Genomic DNA, 21536 nt, shown 5'->3' with positions numbered 1-21536 from the left:
GCCAATATGGTGAAACTCTGTCTCTACTAAAAATACAAAAATTAGCTAGGTGTGGTGGTGCACACCTGCAGTCCCAGCTACTGGGGAGGCTGAGGCAGGAGAATCACTTGAACCCAAAAGGCAGAGGTTGCAATGAGCCGAGATCGTGCCACTGCACTCCAACCTGGGCAACAAAGTGAGACTCCGTCTCAAAAACAAAACAAAACAAAACAAATTATTAGCATTTTTCACTACCTTTCCTGTTTGCCCAGTCTCAGAAAGAACTGTCTCCTCTTCATAACATCTGTGGAAACTTGTCAAAGATTGCGCAGGAACTTAGGTCCTTTTTTGAGCCTCTGGGAAAAGTCTTGCCCAGGAAACCTGACCTTGTGCTCTGCTTCCGTTAGAGAGCGCAGGCTCCAGCAGCACTTTCAGATTCTTATGTGTGTCCACTCTTCAAGCAACCCTGCATTATCAACTCTCAGGAAATTACTGACGGCAGCAAAGTTCAAGTGCAATCTGAACCTACAGCCCACAGCCAGCACTTCCAGGTTCACCCTGCCCATCAGTAACGTCAGCAGCCATTGCTACCAGCTCAGCTACTCCCATTTATCGAGCAACTCCTGAGTACCAGGCAATGTGCAAGAAACCTTATTTATTTATTTATTTATTTATTTATTTATTTAAAGTAATAGCTTCTTGTAAAAAAAACTGATATTTTAGGTTTGGGGGTACACGTGCAGGGGTTGTTATATAGATAAACTTGTGTCATGGGGGTTTGTTGTAAAGATTATTTTGTCACCCAGGTACTAAGCCTAGTATCCAATTGTTGTCTTTCCTGCTCCTCTCCCTCCTCCCACCCTCCACCCTCAAGCAGGCTCCCGCGTCTGTTATTCCCCTCTTTGTGTCCATTAGTTCTCATCATTTAGCTCCCACTTCTAAGTGAGAACACGTGATATTGGGTTTTCGGTCCCTGTGTTAGTTTGCTAAGGACAATGGCCTCCAGCTCCATCCATGTTCCTGCAAAGGACATGATCTTGTTCTTTTCTATGGCTGTGTAGTATTTCATGGTGTAAGAAACTTTATATACCATGGCTCTGATTTTATGCCAACCCTGCAAGGTAGTTACAAAGAACCTCATCTGACAGCTGAGAAAAAAAGGCTACGAAAACTCATACTCCGAATGAAAAGTTTTGGACAAGAGGACCCAGGTTCTTTTGCACAACTCATCACAATTCAAAATGCATAAAATATTGCTTTTGGTGATAGAAATGGCCCTCTGCTGCCCTTTTTTTTTTTTTTTTTTTTTTTTTTTTTTGAGACAGCGTCTCACTCTGTCACCCAGGCTGGAGTGCAGTGATGCAGTCACGGCTCACTGCAGCCTTGACCTCCTGGGCTCAACAGGTCCTCCCACCTCAGCCTGGCACTCGCCACCACGCCTAATTTTTGTATTTTTTGCAGAGATGGGATGTCGCCATGTTGTCCAGGCTGGTCTCCAACTCCTGGGCTCAAGCGATCTTCCTGCCTCGGCCTCCCAAAATGCTAGGATTACAGGCGTGAGCCACCGCGCCTGGCCTTCTGCAACTGGCTAAGCTTAAAATGCGCGATGTTTCTCTTTCTGGGTTCTGTACTTGAAATTTGGGTAGCTGCCGCCAGGTGGCGCCAAAGCTGAGCTTTCTTAATCCAAGGGACCGGCTACACTTTCCCAGAGCCCTCAGCTGATCTGACATCACGGTGCATGCTTCCAGACTAACTATGACATTTCTAGCACAGTAAGCTCTTTATTAAAATAGCAGACATCCTTGCGTCCTTGAAAATCATTAACTATTAACATCTGCACGTCTTTCTAAAAAGGATACACTTTACAGCAACCACTAAAGAAATACAACATCTAGGTATAACATTAAACCTTTCTTACTAAACATTATTTTCAACCGCTGCTTATTCTAACTTCACCTTTTCTGAATACAGATGCTCTTGGGAAATGGATGTGTTCAGACCCTTACAGCATTTGGAGTGATTAAAAGCCATGCATTTATTTGCAGTTCTCTGTGCAGATGAAGTTAAAATGTATCAGTAGCTTTGTTTAATGCCAGGTTTGTTCGAGAATGTTTTAAGAATGTAAGCCCTTTTGTTTTGATTATCAATGCCCATTTTCTCATAACTCATTAATTTCCCTCTATTTCTTTCTACGTGGGTAGATTATTTTCTTTTTCTTCATTCTCCCATAAAAGGAGAAAAATAACTGCTCATATATGCTTCATGTCCCGGTGACCTCTCATGGTTGTTTTTCCTAGTTTGGATAGTTCCTATACAGGAGCTTTTCTTCCTTGTTCTCTTTTCTTTGAATTTTAAGTAGGGTGACCAATTTGCACTAGTTTGCCTGAGAACTTTTCCATCCTGTGTCCTGAGTATCCCATTAGTCCCAGGCAAAGCAGGATGGCTTGTGACCCTAGCTTTCGGTTAGAGCAAAAGTTAGCCTACACTGAATTTAAGATTCAGATTCAACTTCAACCACTGTAACAGGCTTCATTGTCAGTCACAGACCTATTTTTCATTCATTCCTTCAGCAAATCCACTCTGCCATCCCAAATCCAACTCAGTGACTCTTAACATGTCCACCTTTCATTGCAGGTTTTTTGTTTGTTTGTTTGTCTGTTTTTTAAGGTGTAGTCTCTCTCTGTCTCCCAGGCTAGGGTATAGTGGCGTGATCTCGGCTCACTGCAACCTCCACCTCCTGGATTCAAGCAATTCTCTGTCTCAGCCTCCCGAGTAGCTGGGATTACAGGCGTGCACCACGACGCCCGGCTAATTTTTGTATTTTTAATAAAGATGGGATTTCACCATGTTAGCCAGGCTGGTGGCGAACTCCTGGCCTCAAGTAATCTGCCGGCCTTGGCCTCTCAAAGTGCTGGGATTACAGGTGTGAGCCACTATGCCCAGCCTTGCTGCAGGTTTTTGACACCAATTATTTGTGTTAAACATCTTCTCAGGCCCACAGTGCTGAAAACACATCATCTAATCTCGATAGATGCTTCATTAATGGTTATTAAATGAAAGGAAAAAGTGGGCACCCCTCTTTTCCTTGGGGCTACTGCTGCCCTCACTCCAGAGCCTTAAAAGCCTCTGCTGCAAGCTCAAGACAGCTCCTGGGGCAAGTAGGAGACCAGTGGAATGTCATGATGTTATGTGGGGTCTCAGCTCAGATAGGGACAGCAGTGTCCAAGAGTTTTTAAAATCTACCTCAAACTTCAAAATTCCTTGTTACCCTTCTGGGAATAAAATCTCCCCAAATTTGTTTTCCATGAGGTTTATATTTATATTTGTAGAAGCTAGCATTTAGGAGGGATTCATAATTCAGGAGGGTCTTAATTTTACATCAGACCTCAAAACTGAAGACGAGGAGGTAGTGGTGACTAGGGTGGGGGGAGAGGAATTTGCCTGAGAGATTGTCCTCTATTCCCAAATAAGTTCTGTCTCTCTTTCCCAGCCAGACTCTCTATAAAAGGGAAAACTGGACAACAGGCAGTGGGAAAGAGAGCACAGCCTGGCAACTTTCTGTGAAACACGTACACCACGCTGTTTACAAATTCCTGTAGCCAGCCCCGGAATCCAAATGTAGACAACTCTGTTTATGTAACCAAAATAGACACTCCTGCCATGTGGTTAAGGTGGCTACTGGGAGTTGGGCCCCTGTGAGGAGACATTTGCTGCAGCTAGGGCTGGAGGGGAGCACGGGACACGGGATCCCCCGGGACCTGGGGCAGGTACGAAGCTTTTTAAAGATGAGTTTTCTGGTCCAGAAATCTCCCAGGATAAGCACGTCTAAGATGCAGCGGTGAGCTGACAGAAGTCACAGGCTGGCCCTTTCTTTGCTGCCCATCCCAGAGGATGGAATTCTTCATCAAAGGGGAACTAGTCCAGCAAGCTGCAGCATCACCCCTCCCAGCAGGGGACAATAAGTGGTCCGAGCTGGCCAGCTCCTTTCTCAGCATGGGGTTTGGAATGAGGCCCCTTCCTGCCCCACCAGAAGACTTCCAGCATATGGTTCTCATCAGCCACCCACTGTCTGGGTCAGTAAGGAGGCTTGAATGTTCCAGGGTCAGGAGATGCACAGCCCAATAAAACATTCCCTCCGAACCCTGATCCTGAACCCACCATTCCCTTCACACCTCTGCACCCCCAGTCTTGTGACTCAGATGGCCTTCATCCAAGAGCCTCATCTTGGAGACGCAGCTCAAACGGCGTTTCCTGTCCAAATGTTCTCCAACCCCTTCCCATCCAGAAGAAGCCATTATTCCCTCCCCTGGGCATTGTGGTCACCCGTCTTTAGGTCAGTCCACTCCACTCATAGTCACCTCCAACCCTGGAGTCAGGGCTTAGGTTTCATGATCTTTCCACTAGCCTTGGCCCTGGTATAGTATTCACCACAGGCAACCCCACTGTTACATGGCTTATCTTTCTGAGAAATTGGAAGATGATGTCCAGAAGCCAAGTATTTGGTCCAGAAGACGAGAGCAGGAGCTGTGGTGCAGTGCTCAAAATTGGGGATGCTCAAGTCATCCCATCGATTCCCTGTATCCTGAAGAAGGAGGCCAACTTTCTTATCCTGACTTCTGAGGCCAGGCATGGCCGCCTGGCACCCGCCCTAGCTCATGCTATGCTGGGCTTCTCCTAGCTGTCTGCATTCCAGGCCTCTTGGATTTCTCAGTTATTAGAAGGATCTCTGTGCCTTGGGGACTTCTACCCTGTTTCCTCTCCGAGCCTTCTTTCCTGCCCCTTCATTTCTACTCCCCGCTGCATCTACTCACTGTTCAGGTCTCCACTTAAACCCCTCTCCTTAGGGACAACTTCCTGGGTAGCATCTCCCCCTCAGTTAGATGAAGCCCCTCCTTATATGTTTGCACCACATGCCAGGGGCTGCTCTATGTGACTTGTATGCAGGGGACAGGGACAGGGTCTAATCCGGGGAGCCCAGCCTCGGCTCCCTGTGCCCACTATCAGCACTTAACCATTTGCTACTTTCCTGCTTGACTCCTAGAGGACAAGAACTCTATCTTTTCCTCCAGTCTTCCCAGGGCCTAGGAGTGAATGAAATAATAAATAAACCAATGACTCGACCGAAGGGGCCCTAGAAGAACCCAGCAGGGAGAGCCTTGAGCAACCAGCATTGATGTCACCTTGAGGCAAGACCAAGCTGGAACTCAAAGGTGGCCCACTACAAAAGGGTCTTCCAGGGAACAAAGGGTGACTGTTCTCTCCCCAAACCAGCGGCATCTTGCAAGGCAATTGGGTCAGAGGAGAAAAGGCCACAGAAAAACCCCACAGTCTTAAGCTGAGTGCTGTTTTCTCTTATTCCTTGGAAAAAATAGAAGTGTTTGTCACTGAGTTCCTCAGGGGCATGCGGGGGGCTGCACATGTAGCAGAAGGAAGGAAAGTTCCTGACAGAATCTTCGATCTTAGGCAGACTCAAGGAGAAAGAGGCCCCACTGAAGTCACACTTGGATGCCAAGCTCATGGTGCAAGGGAGGGCACTGTGGCTGCCAGGCCTAGCCTGGCACACACAGAGGGCATTCACAGCGCCGTGGCTACAGCCGGCTCCCACCCGCCCATCCTGAGCACCCCCGGTAGCAAACAGAATGCTCTGTCTCGGTTCCTGAGTCAAGCCTCCACAGAATTTACTGCAATAATTGGCAGGTGGGCCTCTGGCTTCTGGGTTTTAATTCACCAGGGGCCCATGGAAAAAAAAAAAAAACTGGATGTTTTGCAGCAACAGTATTTAGCTTGGGATCCGAGAAGTTTCAGCTTTCCATGTCAAGAAATGAGCTGTGTGGCTGCAGCTGCCCTCAGCCAGCAAGAGCTCCAGAACAGCCTTGGAGAAAGAGGCCCCCTCCCGCCAATCACTGGTTCTTTCCCGGGGAAAGAGGAGGAAATAGCCCTTTTCCTTGACCTGCTGCCCCTCTTGGGAGCACAAGATAACAGAGAAGAAAGGAGGGAGTCTTTCTGGAAGGATTTATTTTTCTGGATGGAAGGGGGTGATCATCACCTCCAGAGACTATCCAGGCATGAATTCCCTTGTAATCATTCCCATGAACACGTGTGATAACAGGGATGCTTATCCCATCCCTTAGCTGAGCCACCGTTTTAACAGGAGCTGCTGCCCATGCTGCAGGAGTTAGCCACGGCCACTGCTGCTCCTGCTGTGTGCCCACTGCAGGCATTACTAATCAACAATGGTTATCTTTTCCACTAAGCCTTAGACTCAGAATCCTTCTCAACCCTGTGGTCCAGGAAGGCATAGCAAATCGATAGAAGCTGCCATGAGAGCTGAACAGGATTGGTCACTTCAATTTAGTAACTCACAAGAGGCCCAAGTTATAATATCATCAGAAAGCTTCTGGCTGGGCGCAGGGACTCATGCCTGTAATCCCAGAACTTTGGGAGGCCAAGGTGGGAGGATCACTTGAGGCCAGGAGTTTGAGGCTTCAGTAAGCCATGTGCATCACTGTGCTCCAGCCTGGGTGAGAAAGTAACACCCCGTCCCTTAAAAAAAAAAAAGTTCCTCAAAGATAAGAGTGAAGTGATGCTGCCCTACTTCAGGATTGTGGCTTTGATACCAATTACTGCCCAAAGCCGAATCTTCAGGATAGAGTTCAAATGGCATTTCTACCCCCTCCCCATCTGGAAGCAGCCATTGCTCCCTCCTCTGGTCATTGTGGTCACCCATCTGGGTCGGTCCACTCCACTCACAGTCACCTCTGACCCTGGAGTCAGGGCTTAGGTTTCTGATGATGACCACTGGACGGGATTTCACTGGAGACCCAGGTACGGTGGCCCAGGGCTGGGACAGCCACTGCCAGGGACTCATCCTTTCTGCTCACCCCAACCCGCCCTTGAAACTTATCCTTCAATTGGAGTTTTTGCCCCCAGTTGGCTACAGCAGGGACAGAGCCAGCCACCACCCCAAAGTCAGTTCTGAGAGGCAGCTGCCCCCTCCGCAGTGGCTTCCTGCCAATGCCTCCTCATCTCTCTGGCTCAGCAGGCTGAGTCTGGGCTCTTTATTGTTGGAAGCTAATGGGAAGTGATGGCATGAGAGGACTGCAGCCTCCAGGGCTGGGAAATGGTGAAGAAGTGGCTTCCCTGGGGTCAGGCCCACATTCTCCAGAGAGGAGAAGGCCCTACATTCAGGCGCCAGGTAACACTAGCTATTCCTTCATGGACGATGGTCCTTGCAACCTTGGGCGTCCTTCCAACGGGCTTTAGGAGGATGTCTCCTTCTAGATTCCCTTACCCACCCTGTTTTTCCATATGTTAGAGACAAAAGCCGGAAGCAATTATAATAGTGCCGTCCTCTTTTCAGCCCGAGGCTAGGAAGGAGCACCCTGTGCCATCCAAGTTGGGTGCTGTGCCCTGAACTCTAACCTATGGTCCTAAGAAGGAAGGAAGCCTTGGCAACTCCCTCCTTCCCTCCCACCTCACTGCGTGCTGGGAGAGCTAAGTGCTTGCATTCCTGAGTCAGACTCTCTGGGATTTGGGCTGTCCCTTGAGCTAAGTCTTTCCTCACCTGCAAAATGGGAATAATGATATCATCTCCTGGGATCGCTGTAAGAAACAAAACAAATAGTCCACACAAAATGCCCAGCACACGCCGAACACTTACTGAATACAGGCTATTCTTAATATGAGGTCAATATTTCAGCGATAGCATCCTCTGTATGGATTTTTTTAAATTGTGGTAAAGTACATGCAACTTAACATTTACTTTTTTTTTTTTTAAGATATGGAGTCTCCCTCTGTCGTCCAGGCTGGAGTGCGGTGGCACAATCATAGCTGCAGCCTTCTACTCCTGGGCTCAAGCCATCCTCCCAGCTCAGCCTTCTGAGTAGTTGGAACTACAGGTGTGCACCAACACACACCAAATTTACTATCTTGAAGTGTGCAATTCAGTAGCTTTGAGTATCTTCGCAATGCTATGCAACCATCTGCTATCTAGTCCCAGAACTTTTTCACCACCCTTTAAGTCACTCCCTATTTCTCCCCTGGCCCTTTCTCCTGGCTACTACTAACCTGCTTTCTGTGTCTGTGGATTTGCCTGTTCGGGACATTCCATATAAATAGAATCATATCATATGTGGGCTTTTGCATCTGGTTTCTTTCACTTAGCATAGTGTTTTCAAGATTCCTTCATCTGTAACATACATTGATACTTTGCTCCCTTTTATGGTTAAATAATATATTACTGTATAGATAGGATATACCACACTTTGTTTATCTATTCATCTGTTGATGGACATTTGGGTTCCTTCCAACTTTTGGCTATTGTGAATGGAGATACTACAAACATTCGTGCACATGTTTTTATCTGAACACCTGTTTTCATTGTAGGGGTATACAACCTGGAGTTGTTGGCTCACATGGGAATTCTGTGTTTAAATTACTGGGATACCACCAAACTCTTTTCCACAGTGACCATTTTACTTTCCCACCAGCAATGTTATAAGGGTTCTAATTTTTCCGTATCCTCACCAACACTTATTTTCTCTTTTCTCTTTTTTTTTTTTTTTTTTTTTTGAGACAGAGTCTCACTCTGTCGCCCAGTCTGGAGTGCAGTGGCATGATCTCAACTCACTGCAACTTCCACCTCCTGGGTGTAAGCGATTCTTCTGCCTCAGCCTCCCGAGTAGCTTGGATTGCAGGCACCCGCCACCACGCCCAGCTAATTTTTGTATTTTCAGTACAGATGGGGTTTCACCATGTTGGCCAGGCTGGTCTCAAACTCCTGACCACAAGTGATTCACCTGCCTCGGCCTCCCGAAGTGTTGGGATTACAGGCGTGAGCCACTGCACCCGGCCATTTTCTCTTTTCTAAAAAAAAATTGTGGCCGTCATCGTGGGTGTGAAGTGTTATCGTATTGTTGTGGTTTGGATGTGTGTTTCCCTAATGACTAATGACATGGTGCATCTTTTTCATGTGCTTGTTGGCCATTTGTTTATCTTCCTCGGAGAAATGTCTATTCAAGTCTTATGCTCATTTTCTAATGAGCATTTTCTCTTTTTGCTGTTTTTCTGATGCATTTTAGGTCATTTGCTAGCCAATGGGGTCTGGAAAAAGTAAAAAAAAAAAAAAAAAAAAAAATCATGAAAGTGTGGTGTAGGGGAGAGTTGCAAATTCCAACTCACAGTGCAACCTGGATGTGCAGGGAATAAAGCCAAGTCCCTTGATTTTGTCTAAAACTTATTTGTCTTCTTTCTGGGTCTTTACTGCTGCTTAGTAGGAAAAAGAATTTTTAGTCCTATCTGCTTCATAACTTAGATCCTAAATTTAAACAGCTCTCGCAGTTATGTTCAGACTTTCTAGGAAAAACAAAACAAACACAAGTTATAAGTCACTGAGGTTTTTCTTCCCTGGCCCGAAGGTGGTCACAGCCTCTCAAAGTGTTGGGTGGTGGTGGTGGGTTTGGAACCTCAAGGCAGAGAGGACGCCTGGGCCTCTGTGGTGCGGGGACTTCTCCCGCCTCCTCCTCCTTCTTCTCCTCCTCCTCCTCTTGGGCCACGTCCTGTCTTCTGATTGCATCTTGCCACACTGCAGATGGTGTTCCAGAGGCTGTGGCTGTGTGCTCAGTCTTTACTTGGCTCTGTCAGAGGCCTCCTATTCCCCAGGACTCTGCCTCCCCTTAGAGGGACTCTAGCTGTGACTTCCCCTGGGCTCTCCTTGCCAAGATCCCACCCCAACCCCAGCCAGATCCTCAATTCCGCTGGGTCCTATGTTCACCACAGGTAAACCAAGGGCAGCTCAGGAAAGCTAAAGCCTGGGGGTCTTCATGCAAGCCATCCTGCACCACCTCCATGTTTGCGTGGAGGAGCTAACCCCAGGGCCGCTGTAGCATCCTCCCAGAGCCCCAAAGAGGGAACAAACAGAGGGACAGACGAAGCCTCTAACGGCTCAGATGAAGGAGAATTCAGGAGGTGGTAACTAAACCACCTTGAAGGGTGGGGGAAGCACATCGGGGTGAGATCTCTGCCTCTGATTCTCCTTAGCGCCCCACAGCAGTCTATTGCTTGGGTTGCTGGGGATAGGTGAAAGCCGTGGGAGGTTGAAGGCTATGCCTCAGGGGCAATTTCTCTCTGAATTAGAGGAAACATTCAAATGGCTGCCTTGAGCCCGTCTCTATCATTGACCATGAAATCCCCCAACTTACTGCCGAAATGTACAGAGTCTACATTTGCAACTCCTCCTGCCAGTCCTGCAGGCTCACGAGAAGGTATATTCCCCTCCCTAGCTCTTTGAAGCTAATTCTCCCACCTTTGCTCATAACTCCCTATCCCTCCATGTTCAAGAACTGGACTTTAATCCCAGGAAGAGCACAAAGCAGAGAAGATGTCCCGCTCTGATCTGCAGAGAAGTGGCTGCTCACTTGGTTTGTTGCTGCTGGCTCTGAAAAGCAGAAATGTCTGTGCCGTCCACTGCTCGATGAACATTCATACCCTGAACTGCCTGTCTGTGGCCTGCAAAATCGTGGGCGTGCAAGGATCTGTGTGATGAGGGGGAGAGGGACCAAATCTCCATCCCAGGGAGCCCCCCATGGAGGTAAAAGAGGCTTGAAAAACAAGTAAAAAAGAATGCTGAAGAAGATACCATTTAAGTCTGAGAAAAAGACTTCTTGGAGCTAAAAGAAAACCTTCTTTTTTTTTTAATTTTAAAAAACTCAGAAAATGGACTGAAAAGAGGAGGATCACTGTTGGGCAGTGAATTTGAGGTTTAGAAGATCAAGCAGAGGAAGGAATTCACAACATAAAAACACAAAGAGGTGGAACCCAGGAGGGAATGGTAAGAGACTGAAAGGACAAAAAGAGAGGCATGACATTCAAATAGCAAATGTTCCAGAAGGAAAGAGAGAAAGAAAGAGAGAACAGATGGAAGAGAAGTGCTATTTAAAAAATAACAGATGAAAATTTCCCTGACCTGCCAGAAGACTTTAGATTGCATATTGAAAGGCCCAAGTCCCAGACAGGGTTATTTTTTAAATGACACACACCTAGACGTAACTTGGTGAAATCTCAGAATTCTAAGGAGAAAGAAAATTGTTTACCTGAGTGAGGGAGAGCGAAGGGTCGGAAGGGAAGTACAACTTGTTCTGATTGCATCTTTGTGTTGTTCTGATTGCATCTTTGTGTTGTTCTGATGAGTACTGTGAAAATGAGTCCTCATTATTTTAAAAGTTTTTAAGAAGAAATGTCATCAAAATGCCTTTCCATGATTTTCTTCTGCCAATGGCCCTCTTAGCCCAGCATCTACAGAAACTCACCACCCTGGGCCCAGTGCCTCCCCATCCTGGTCCTCTGGCTCTGCTTCCTATACCTGGGCCCGACACCTTCAGACTGAGCACCTTCAGGGCAGCCAGCGCTTCCTGGGCCTCGACTTGGAGCCTGGAACTGCGCTTGGTGTTGAAATGCAGACATGAACAAGGCTTGATTCCTGCCTTCAAGGAGTGTAGGGTCCTCAACCAGGTCATGTGTCTGGGCTTTGCTCTTTTTGCTCTTTGCTGATTCTCAGAGGCATTGATGGAACCAGAAAAATTCATGCACTTTTCCCCTATCAGCCTATCTGCCCCCTCCTCAGCTATGAGGAAGGTGGCCTGACATTTTAAAGTGTGGCTTCCATGGTGACTCCCAGATGCCATTTCCTGTGAGCCAGCTGAGGTTCTTTTGCAACATGGTGGGGTCACTTGGCCTCCCCCGACCCAACCCACGTCCCTTCCCCTCTCCGTGTGCCCACCCTCCACACATCTGTGCCCCACACCCTCGCCAGCCACACTGTAAGCGGGGATTTCTTTATTCCGAGGAACATGTTCTATATTTGAATGCTGACTCACCTCTGGGGCTTGCTTTCCAAAGACAAGGGAAAACAGGCCCCTAAGGCGAGCTACCTTCAAGCAGGGTCGCCCAGGTGGGACAAAGGAGCGCTTGAGGTTAAGAACCAAAGAAAGAGGATCGAAAAGAGGGAACTCCCTGGAAGGGAGCGTTTCCTCCCTTCTTCTCTGGTGTCTTTCTGGAAAGGGAAGAGAGATGGAGATAGAGAAAGCCGTAAGAGAAGCCAGCAGGAGACGTGGCAGGCAGGAGGAGGGAGGCAACCCCATGGAAAGAGCTGCTGCCCCAGACGCTGACCTGCAGCTCCAGGACCTGCCAGGGAACAGCCCGGGAGGCTTGCAAGTGATGCTCAGTAGACGCTGAAATGCCACCACATGGGACAAGGTAGAGTTTCCCATCACCATATGTGGCTGAGAGCCAATGAATCTATGTGTCTGCAGGTGCTTGGCTGGACATGCTGGTATCCTTCCTGGGTGCTCAGCGACTGAGTGACATCGGATACACCTATCGGATACACCTTTAGCACAGGGTAATAAACACACACTCCCTGCTTGCTTGCCATCTGCTCCCAGGCCCCCTCACCACTCCAAAGCCCACCTCCGCAATTGCCCCTTTACCTCTCTGGTCAGAAACTGGCCAAGGCCTGTGGCTTGGGACTCTTCCTAACTCCAAAGCTTCTTCCCAATTCCAGAGGCTGAAAAACAAGACCATAGGCTACCTCTCCTTCCTGCCCCCTGAGATACACAGCTAAGTTGGAGCAAAGGCCCCAGAGTCCCAAATGAGGAAATGTCAAGGAACCCCAGGGCAGCTCGAGGCCACGTTGCCAGCACTGGCCAAGGTCTCAGCCAGAGGATGTAAAGACGCAGGCTTTCCACGGAGAGTATCTTCAAGGATTTGCACTCCTGCCCAACTAACAAAAGCCCCAAAGTGCCGGCCCAGGGAGGGGAGGGGCAGCTTTCTGTTTAGTCTGGCAGTGACCAAACGGGCCTGCAAGAATCAGGAAGCTGCCTGGTATGGATTTCAAGGCCCCTGAGTCCTCATGTTTATCTTTAGGCTCAGTTCCAGGAGCTCAGCAATGTGTCCATTTCAAAATAATAATTACAATCGCCTGTCTTCTGTATGATGCAGACTTTGGAATCCATGTCAAAGTACAGTAGAACAACACACCCTAGCAAAAGCAATTTCACCTGATGACTCTACTGCACAAAGGATGGAATTTATCATCATTATCAGAATGCACATAAGTCCCAAACACCTCAGTTAGAACAGGATGTGAACACGTTATAGTTGAAGGAGATAATTATGGAAATGCCAGAGCAGAATATTTTACAAAATTGGATGTTTCAGCTGGATCTGGTCATCAGACAATGGAAGGACCAGCATTCAGATATTTGATTACGTCCTGATGCTGAGGACTAGTTGAATATATTTGGTTCCGGAAATGTCCCAATGAAGCAAGAGAAAAATGGGAGAAAAGGCTGTGGCTGAGGCCAAGCCATTCTCACAGCTGCAGAAATGAAAGACAAGTCCCAGAGCACCCTCCACCCCACCCCCAGGCCCCACGTGGCTTTGAGAGACTGCATGAAGCAGAATTTAACAACAGCCTATGCCAGGCATGGTGGCTCACGCCTGTAATCTCAGGACTTTGGGAGGCCGAGGTGGGTGGATCACTTGAGGTCAGGAGTTGGAGACCAGCCTGGCTAACATGGTGAAACCCCCTCAGTACTAAAAATACAAAAATTAGCTGGGCATGATGGTACGTTCCTGTAGTCCTAGCTGCTCGGGAGGCTGAGTCAGGAGAATCGCTTGAACCAAGAAGGCGGAGGTTGCAGTGAACCAAGATCGCACCATTGCACTGCAGCCTGGGTGACAAAGCGAGACTCTGTCTCAAAAAAAAACAAAAACAAACAAACAAAAACATAACATCCTGGCCAGTGAGCATAAGGCATTTGCAAAATCCCCAGGAAGACCCCTTTTGTTGGTCCATCCTACTCCTAAGGTGCATCATCTCTGTCTCACTAACAATGAAAAACACCAAAGCAACCTTTCTGACCATTGGCACTGGGCACCCAGGCCCCGGGGCACCCGGGCACCTAACTATCTGCTTTCCTGAGTCCTTATGAACAAACAGCAACCTCCCAGCCTCACACTGACATTTCTGGCAGAATCAGCCTTATTATTCCACCTGAACCAACAAGAAACAAAGCCAGTCAAGACATTTGTCTATTGGCATTGCAAAGCTTTGAATGCCATCAGTCATGTGGAAAATGTTGAGCCGAGCCTGGCAGAGTCACCCAAGGCTTTCATGCAAACAACAAAAGGCTGCTGGGCACTTTGGAGCCCACGTGGAGGAGGAACCGCTCATCACAAAGCCAGGCACCGGCCTCCCCTGATGGCCCTAATGAGGACCAGGTGACCATGATGAATGTGACCATGCTGTGTTTGTCAAGTCTGAGATTACTGCAAAGCCTGGAATGAATGAGTCTACAAACAAGCACATCTATCTGCCCAGAAGCTGGAAAGAATAGGATGTGGAGAAGGCGGGGGCTGGGGTGGGAGGTGTCATCAATTACTTGTGGTTCTCGGAGAGCCAAGGAATATGCTTGGAAGGACAACTTCTGAGCGCCTGGAGAAGTCTTTGGTCAGCACCCCCGGTTTTCTGGTTAATATTAGAGTCTTTCAGATCATCCAAGCCAGGCCAGATGGAGGCAATATTGTGCAGTGGGCAAACTTGTCTCTGCCTTTCTCTGTCCTTCTCCTAACTCTTGCCCGTCTTCGTTCTGGTCTGCCTCACACACACACACATATCCACACACAAACGCACATACACACATGCACCAACAAGAACAGTTTAGGGTCTTCCCTTCTCTCCTGCCAAACCCTGTTCCTAGGAAATGGTCTGATCACAGGTCAAATGTTAATATATTTATATTATAATGGGAGTAAATGCCATCAGACAAAGGGTTGGAATTCTCACTGTGAAAACTAAAGAATGAGCTGGGAGCAGGAGGCAAGAATCTGATGTGATGTGTCCAACAATGCTTTGGAGGAGGGTGCTGGGAGAGTCGCTCGGCTCTGCCCCTAACTTGTTGGGGGGGCCTTGGGCATTGGGATCCTTGTCTTGGCCTCAGTTTCCTCACTGGCATAAGGAGGGGCATGACAGGTGACTGCAGTGTTCCTCTGTTGGTACATAAAGAGTGAAATTCATCTAAGAATTGTCAGAATGCATTTTGGTCTCAAACACCTCAGTAAGAATAGGGTGTGGACCAGGTGCAGTGGCTCATACCCGTAATCCTACCACTTTGGGAGGCTGAGGAGGGAGGATTTCTTGAGGCCAGGAGTTTGAGACCAGCCTGGACAATATAGCGAGACCCCCACCTCTACAAAAAATTTAAAAATTAGCTGGGCATTGTGGTGTGTGCCTGTAGCCTCAGCTACTTGGGAGGCTGAGGCCAGAGGATCGCGTGAACCTAGGAGTTTGAGGCTACAGTGAGCTATGTATGATTGTACCACTGCACTCCAGCCTGGGTGACAGAGCAAGACCCTGTCTCAGGAAAAAAAAAAAAAAAAAAAGGATGTGAAGACGTTATAGCTGAAAGAGACAATTAGGGAAATGACTAGACCATAATCTTTGCAAAACTGGGTGTTCGGAGAATGCACCTTCCTGTTTCTTGACCAGTCCATGGGCAGCAGGGCAGCAGGAGCTTCCTATGAGCTCCTGAGAAGTAACTGGGCACATTCTTGGAGATGTGGAGATTTCATAGCTAGCCTGCTTCTCAGGCCCCAAGCGACATTGCTTTCCAGAGAGGCCAGCCTTGGAGATAGGATGGGCCCTAGGGGACGGGCTGTTGTTTAAAAACAGTTGCACTCATGGTGCCCTTGGGAGCATTTTGGGGTCATATAGGTGGTTTGGTAGTATAGATGCTGGGGGTTCTCCGTGTCCCTAGCGAAGCCACTGGAAAAATAGACTTCCCTGCCCAAATTCCTCAAGCGTCCTTTCAAGTCCTAACCCCTCCACGAGACATGCCCAGTCTCCTTAGCTCAGGTGCTCCCTGCTTTCTTCTTCTAGAGCTTTTTGCTGTGCCTGGCTCAGGTTTACCTCGGTGTACTCCCCTGCAGGGGCAACATTCACACTGCAGTTTAGAAAACTAACCTGGATGAAGGATGCCCCCTGCCACAGTGGAAGCCAGTGGCCCTGCCTTCTTTAAATTGTCCCCAAGCAATAGTGCACATATCACAGAGCTCAACACTGCAGACATTTTTGGTTTGCTCATGGTCTTACTCCCGTCCCCAGCAGCGCCTGAGTCCTGTTAACAGCAGGAGGCTTGGCTCCCTCGCCTGCAGCTTCTCTCTTTGAGCCTCGCACACCCCGTTGACTTGACCAGACTAGAAGTCTGGGCCACAAATGACCGTTCCTTGTTATTCATAAGCTTTGTGGGTTTTTTTTTTTTTTTTCATATGAGAGGTATTTGGGTGTCTGGGAAAGAGTTTTTAAAACAACTTTTTATAGCTAATGAAGAATTTTTAAATATCACTTAGAACAAAAGGCCTCTTTGAAGCCCAGTCCCCAGAACATTGTCACAATGGACTCCCTGTTTACTGGCTACAAATTGTTTACTTTGCTACAAATTGAATGCAGAGAGAGGGCTTTGGGGGCGTAGGGCTGCATAGATCTCAGCCTCGAAAAGAATTCAAGGAACCTCAGGCCCATTCCACATGCTCCACCTCAACTATGCGCTGAGGAATGGTGTTGTGTTTGGCATGGTTCCCCATCAACTCCGATCTGGCCCTGGTGCACAGTGGGCGCAAACGGGTCTCTCATTATAACTCTGGAGTTTAGGTTCTAGGCTGAAGGAAATTAACTGAACCATTCAATACTTTTTACCTATAGGGAAGACTGATGAGTTAGTATGGGATGGAAGGAAGGAGTGCAGGAAGGAGAGAGACATGCTCTGTCCTCCTAGCCTCATGTGGGTGCTCTTATCTTTAAACCTCCCCTGCTCCAGGCCTGGCTTCTGAGAGGGGATCTAATGAGACTTAATGACTGCCTTAGTCCCATTTTTCTCCTTAGTTCATCCTACTTGCTGTCTGAAAGAGGCTGAATTGTATCCCTGAACCCCACCCTTCCCAATTTATATGTTGAAGCTCTAACCGCAAGTAACTCAGCATGTGACTATATTTAGAGATAAGACCTTTAAAGAGGTGATTAAGTTAAAATGAGGTCTTCAGGGTAGGCCCTAATCCAATCTGACTGGTGTCCTTATAAAAGGAAAATTGGACACACAGAGACACACCTGGGATGCACACAGACGGCCACCTGCCAGCCAAGGAGAGCGGCCTCAGGGGAAACCAGCCCTTTCAACAGGTGATCCCGGACTTCTAGCCTCCAAGACTATTAGGCAATCAGTGCCTGATCAGTGCCTGTTGTTGAAGCCACTCGGTCTGTGATACTTTGTTATGGCAGCTGGAGCAGACCAAGACACTGCATAAGATCAAAGATTCTGACTCTCTCCAAGCTTTAGTTTCCTGGTCTATAAAATAGGAATATTATCTCTAATTCACAGGCTCTTGTAAGGGTTAAGTGTGACAGAGCACATGGCACAGGATCTGTGCACAGAGCAGGCACAGGCTAAATAATTGTGATGATTAAAATTGCCGTTACTGCTGTTAGAGACCAATGGATGTTCATACATTACTCACAGATCTGTACCAAATGCCATCCCCAAAGTCTCTCCATTGATTCGATGAATAAGTACCAAAGAATTTAGTGTTTTGGATAGCCCTGGAGAGTCTACACTCTCTCTGGGTCACTATGTCACACACCTCTGGAGGGCACTCTCAGAGGTGTGTTGCCCCTAAACCAATTCCCTCTTCATGACTTTACATCCTCACCAATTTTAAAGCATGATTGCTCTCAATTAGTCATTGTCAGCTTCCGATGGCCGGCCACTCCACTCCTCATCTGCAAGGCCCTCGTCTCCTTTGCAAAACTTCTTGAACCACTGCTGCTCTGTACATTCCCTGGCAGTTCCTGGGCCAAATGCATTGCTGATGTTGCCAGTTTTCTCCACTGCTTTATGACCCGTTTTGAACTCGAATAAGAAAATCATTCAAATTTGCTTTTTGTCTAACATCATTTCCATAGTCTAAAATAACCATAAACAGCAAGTAATGTCATTAGCAAAAAAAAAAGTGAGAAATGCCCATTAAAATGATGTATAACATAACTACATTTATTTAAGAATATATTCCAATATTAAACAGCAAGTTCCAATAATGCAAAAACTGCAATTCCTTCTGCACTCACCTAATAGCTTCCAAGAGACAGAAGAAAGGAGCACTGATCCAAGTTGATTGCCCAGGTCCAGTCCTGGCCCCCACACTTATTCTCTATGTGGTTTTGGGCAACTTACTGAACCTTTCTGTGCCTCGGATGCCGCATCTACAAAATGGAGATGATAATGGTACCTTCCTCCTACAGAGCTTCTGAGGATGAAGTGGGATCTTCTAAGCACAGAAAAAGCATTGCCATCATTATATGCACTCATGTGGTCCCAAGGAAATAACCTTTCTCTTAGAGGTAACATTTTAGTATGAGGCTCTTAAAAGTGGAAATCACTAGTTTAAGAGCCACAGAAGTATATCTCTAACAGTGGAATCGCAGGCACTGTGGAAGGCCAAGGGTCCTTCCTTGCATCCTCCAAATCATATCCCCCAGGCAGCTGCCCACATGTGCTGGCCACACTGAGGAGCCCAAGGAACAGCCTCATGAGCTGGTTTTCGCAAAGTGGCCAGTCACCTCTCACCAACACTGAACTCAAGGTTTTAATTCATTAGATATGCAGTGGAGGTTCCTATGCTGTTTAAATTAGCTCAGTGAAAGACTTACCTCTGCAATGGGGACCATCATCTCAGAAATGCAACAAAAGAGAGGCTGGGCCCCTGGCCTCAGGCCTACAGAATGAGAGGGGAATTGCGTGGTGGGAGAATGAACACCTCTGGGGGTTTTGCCGTTCACAGTTGGAGCTGTTACCAGCCCAGATCACGACGCCTTGTTTATTGATTTCACAGGCTCACAGACCATAATATGATGAATATCACTTTTCCACTGGGGCGAAAGTCACACAGCCAAAGAAGCGAGGCAATCATCCAGAAAACAGAATTGTTTTTGTCTGAGTGTGCCATTGGAGACACTGAAAAACAAGCTCTTCAGGTAATTACCAAACTTCAGCAAAGAGAGGCTCTTGCGTGAATTATCTGCATAATTGCCTTCGCTCTCCAGTTAGTCCATGAAGGACCTCGGCAAATCACCCACTCACCTAAGCCAGCACATTTGAAGTTGAGCAACAATAGTAATGATGATGCCGATTTAAGAAACGAAGAACCAGGCTCTGCTGAGCAGCACAGGCTGCTGCAACTGCTTGATGTTTAAGGACTTACATTTAAGGACAATTCCTTTGGCCGTGGGTTTGATGAATGTTTTTTATGCTAGTTGTCTACAATAATGCCGGAAGTTGTAATTCCCACCTTGAGGATCGTCTTGGTCCCCCAGCCAAGCTTGTCATCTTGGATGCCTTTCCATAGTCTCCTGTACCCTCACTCCTGGGGGCGTCTGCAGTAGGCCTGTTCCTGAGGCAAGCCTTCTGGGCTGTTTTGACCAAACTGGACACCATCTTGTAAAATCAGCACACTTGCATGGAGACACCCTTCCTGTCCCTGCCCCTCTGCTGGCCAGTCAGAGTTAACCTCCTTGGGCGTCCATAGCACTCAAGCACCTCTCTGCCTCTCCTAAACCCCTCACCATCATCAGGATCCCAATAGGAAACATGTGGCATGGCAAAACGAGATCATTCAATGATGGAATAATTACAAAAATAGGAGGGAGTGTAGCGAAACCACCTGGGGTGGTGCAGGATACGAGGATTAGTAGTGTTGGCACCGTTATGAATCCATACAGAAGAGACAAGCAATGTGAAATACCCAAACATGGTATGGGAGGGTCACGCACAGCAGGCCACCTTGAGAGGAGCAGTGAGGGACACAGCCAGCCTAAACCACTTTGCAGGAAGGGACCAGCCCTTGACACCTCCTGCCTGCCTCTGATCTCACGTTGGGCACCCCACTAGCTGAACCCAACCAGAAGGCAGAGTCTCCATGATCCCATACATGCATCCATACAGGGCAGGCTTCCAGGGCAGAGAACAGGGGCACCAAGCAGATGTAGGAGGGTAGAGAGAAGATATGCAGCAAGCATAGAAATCAAAATTCAACTATAAAAAGGATCCCAGCTGAGAAGTTCAGAATTAAATTTCCTTGGATGTTGTAGCCAGTACACCCTACATCCTAAGAAGAGCCAATTGATATAGAACCTAGAGCTTGCTTCCCTGACTAGGCTGAGATCATGCTTTTACTTTGGGTCTGATAAATTGTCATAACCCTAGTGATACAGTTTGGATTTGTGTTCCCGCCCAAATCTCATGTCAAATTGTAATCCCTGATATTGGAGGAGGGGCCTCCTGGGAGGTGATGGGATCATGGGAGTGGATTTCCCCCTTGCTGTTCTTGTGGTAATGAGTGAGTTCTCACAAGATCTGGTTGTTTAAAAGTGTGTGGCACCACCACCCCCTTTGCCCTCTTCCTCCTGCTCCAGCCATGTAAGATGTGCCTGCTTCCCCTTCACCTTCTACCATGATTGTAAGTTTCCCGAGGCCTCCCAGCCATGCTTCCTGTACAGCCTGCAGAAATGCGAGCCAATTAAACGTCTTTTCTTTATAAATTACCCAGTTTGGTTAGTTCCTTATGACAATGCAAGGACAGACTAATACACCTAGGAAGGTAAGGAAATTTTTGTCTTATATAGTCACTGCAAGTTCAGGATCAGAAAAGCATAAAAATATAATGAAAAAAATCAGGTCCATAATACTAGTACGTTTATAATTGTTTTAAATGTAACTGTAATGAAGTTTCATTATCATTGTGATAATATCCAAATGGTTTGAAGCATCTAAATGAATCCAATATATTAGACTTGTGAGTTGAATTGAGTGATTAGAAAAATTTTATTAAAGAAGTTTGTAATTAATGTTTAAATACTGAGGAATTTTTAAATTTGTAAATTCATAAGTTTTATTAGTTGGGTGTGTTTAAATTTTTAGAACAATATTTAACAGGCTTATGGGATTAATAAGTTATACATTAAATTAAGTATACATAGTATGAGTATTGGTCAAAGTCCTTGGATATCCACAAGGGTGTGTTGATGTTACTATGGACCTAATGACATAAGGTCCAACCAAGCATCATCATGTCTGTGAAGATTTCATTGTTCCCTGTGGGGATTTCTCATCTCTCAATTCTTTAGCTGCTTAGACCCTTTTTGGAGGTTTCTGTTGCAAAAGCAAGTTTTTGCTGTTTGTTATTTGGGGTGTTTATACCTTGAATCCAAAGGCTGTTAAGTCTTTGGGAGACAAGCACGTCCCCTGAAACAGTCTTCACTTCTTTTCCATTTTCCATTTCTCCAGGCTTAATATTAGACACATATTATCTCCAGGCTCAATATTAGACACATATTAAGGACTCGTGTATGACACGAGCCTGTCTTTTGAGGAGCCTTCAACCCTGTTAACAGAATTCATCAATGTTTTAAAAAGCTTGTTTTTAAAAGTTTGATGCATTCCTACTGTGTGTCC

General features: G+C 47.0%; 1 protein-coding gene across 2 annotated transcripts in view; it reads right to left on the bottom strand.

The window, feature by feature from the left end:
* Nucleotides 1-21536, bottom strand: part of KCNE2 (potassium voltage-gated channel subfamily E regulatory subunit 2) — a 158355-nt gene that overhangs the window by 23181 nt on the left and 113638 nt on the right. Inside the window, exons 1-3 of one of the 2 annotated variants that reach the window (XM_054542472.2) lie at nucleotides 12145-13259; nucleotides 11339-12028; nucleotides 11070-11168 (exon numbers count right to left, since the gene is read on the bottom strand). The exons of the other annotated variant lie outside the window; for it this stretch is intronic. Of the exons in view, the coding sequence (XP_054398447.2) occupies nucleotides 11070-11168; nucleotides 11339-11660 (421 nt within the window). The 5' untranslated portion in view covers nucleotides 11661-12028; nucleotides 12145-13259. Of the gene's footprint in view, nucleotides 1-11069; nucleotides 11169-11338; nucleotides 12029-12144; nucleotides 13260-21536 lie in introns of those variants that run through there. 2 annotated transcript variants of the gene reach the window in all.

The sequence above is a fragment of the Pongo abelii genome, chromosome 22 (genome assembly GCF_028885655.2).
Source record: "Pongo abelii isolate AG06213 chromosome 22, NHGRI_mPonAbe1-v2.0_pri, whole genome shotgun sequence".
In the NCBI taxonomy this organism is placed as follows: Eukaryota; Metazoa; Chordata; class Mammalia; order Primates; family Hominidae; genus Pongo; species Pongo abelii.
Note: the sequence above shows the minus strand (reverse complement) of the source record. Positions and strands in the feature narration are given on the sequence as shown.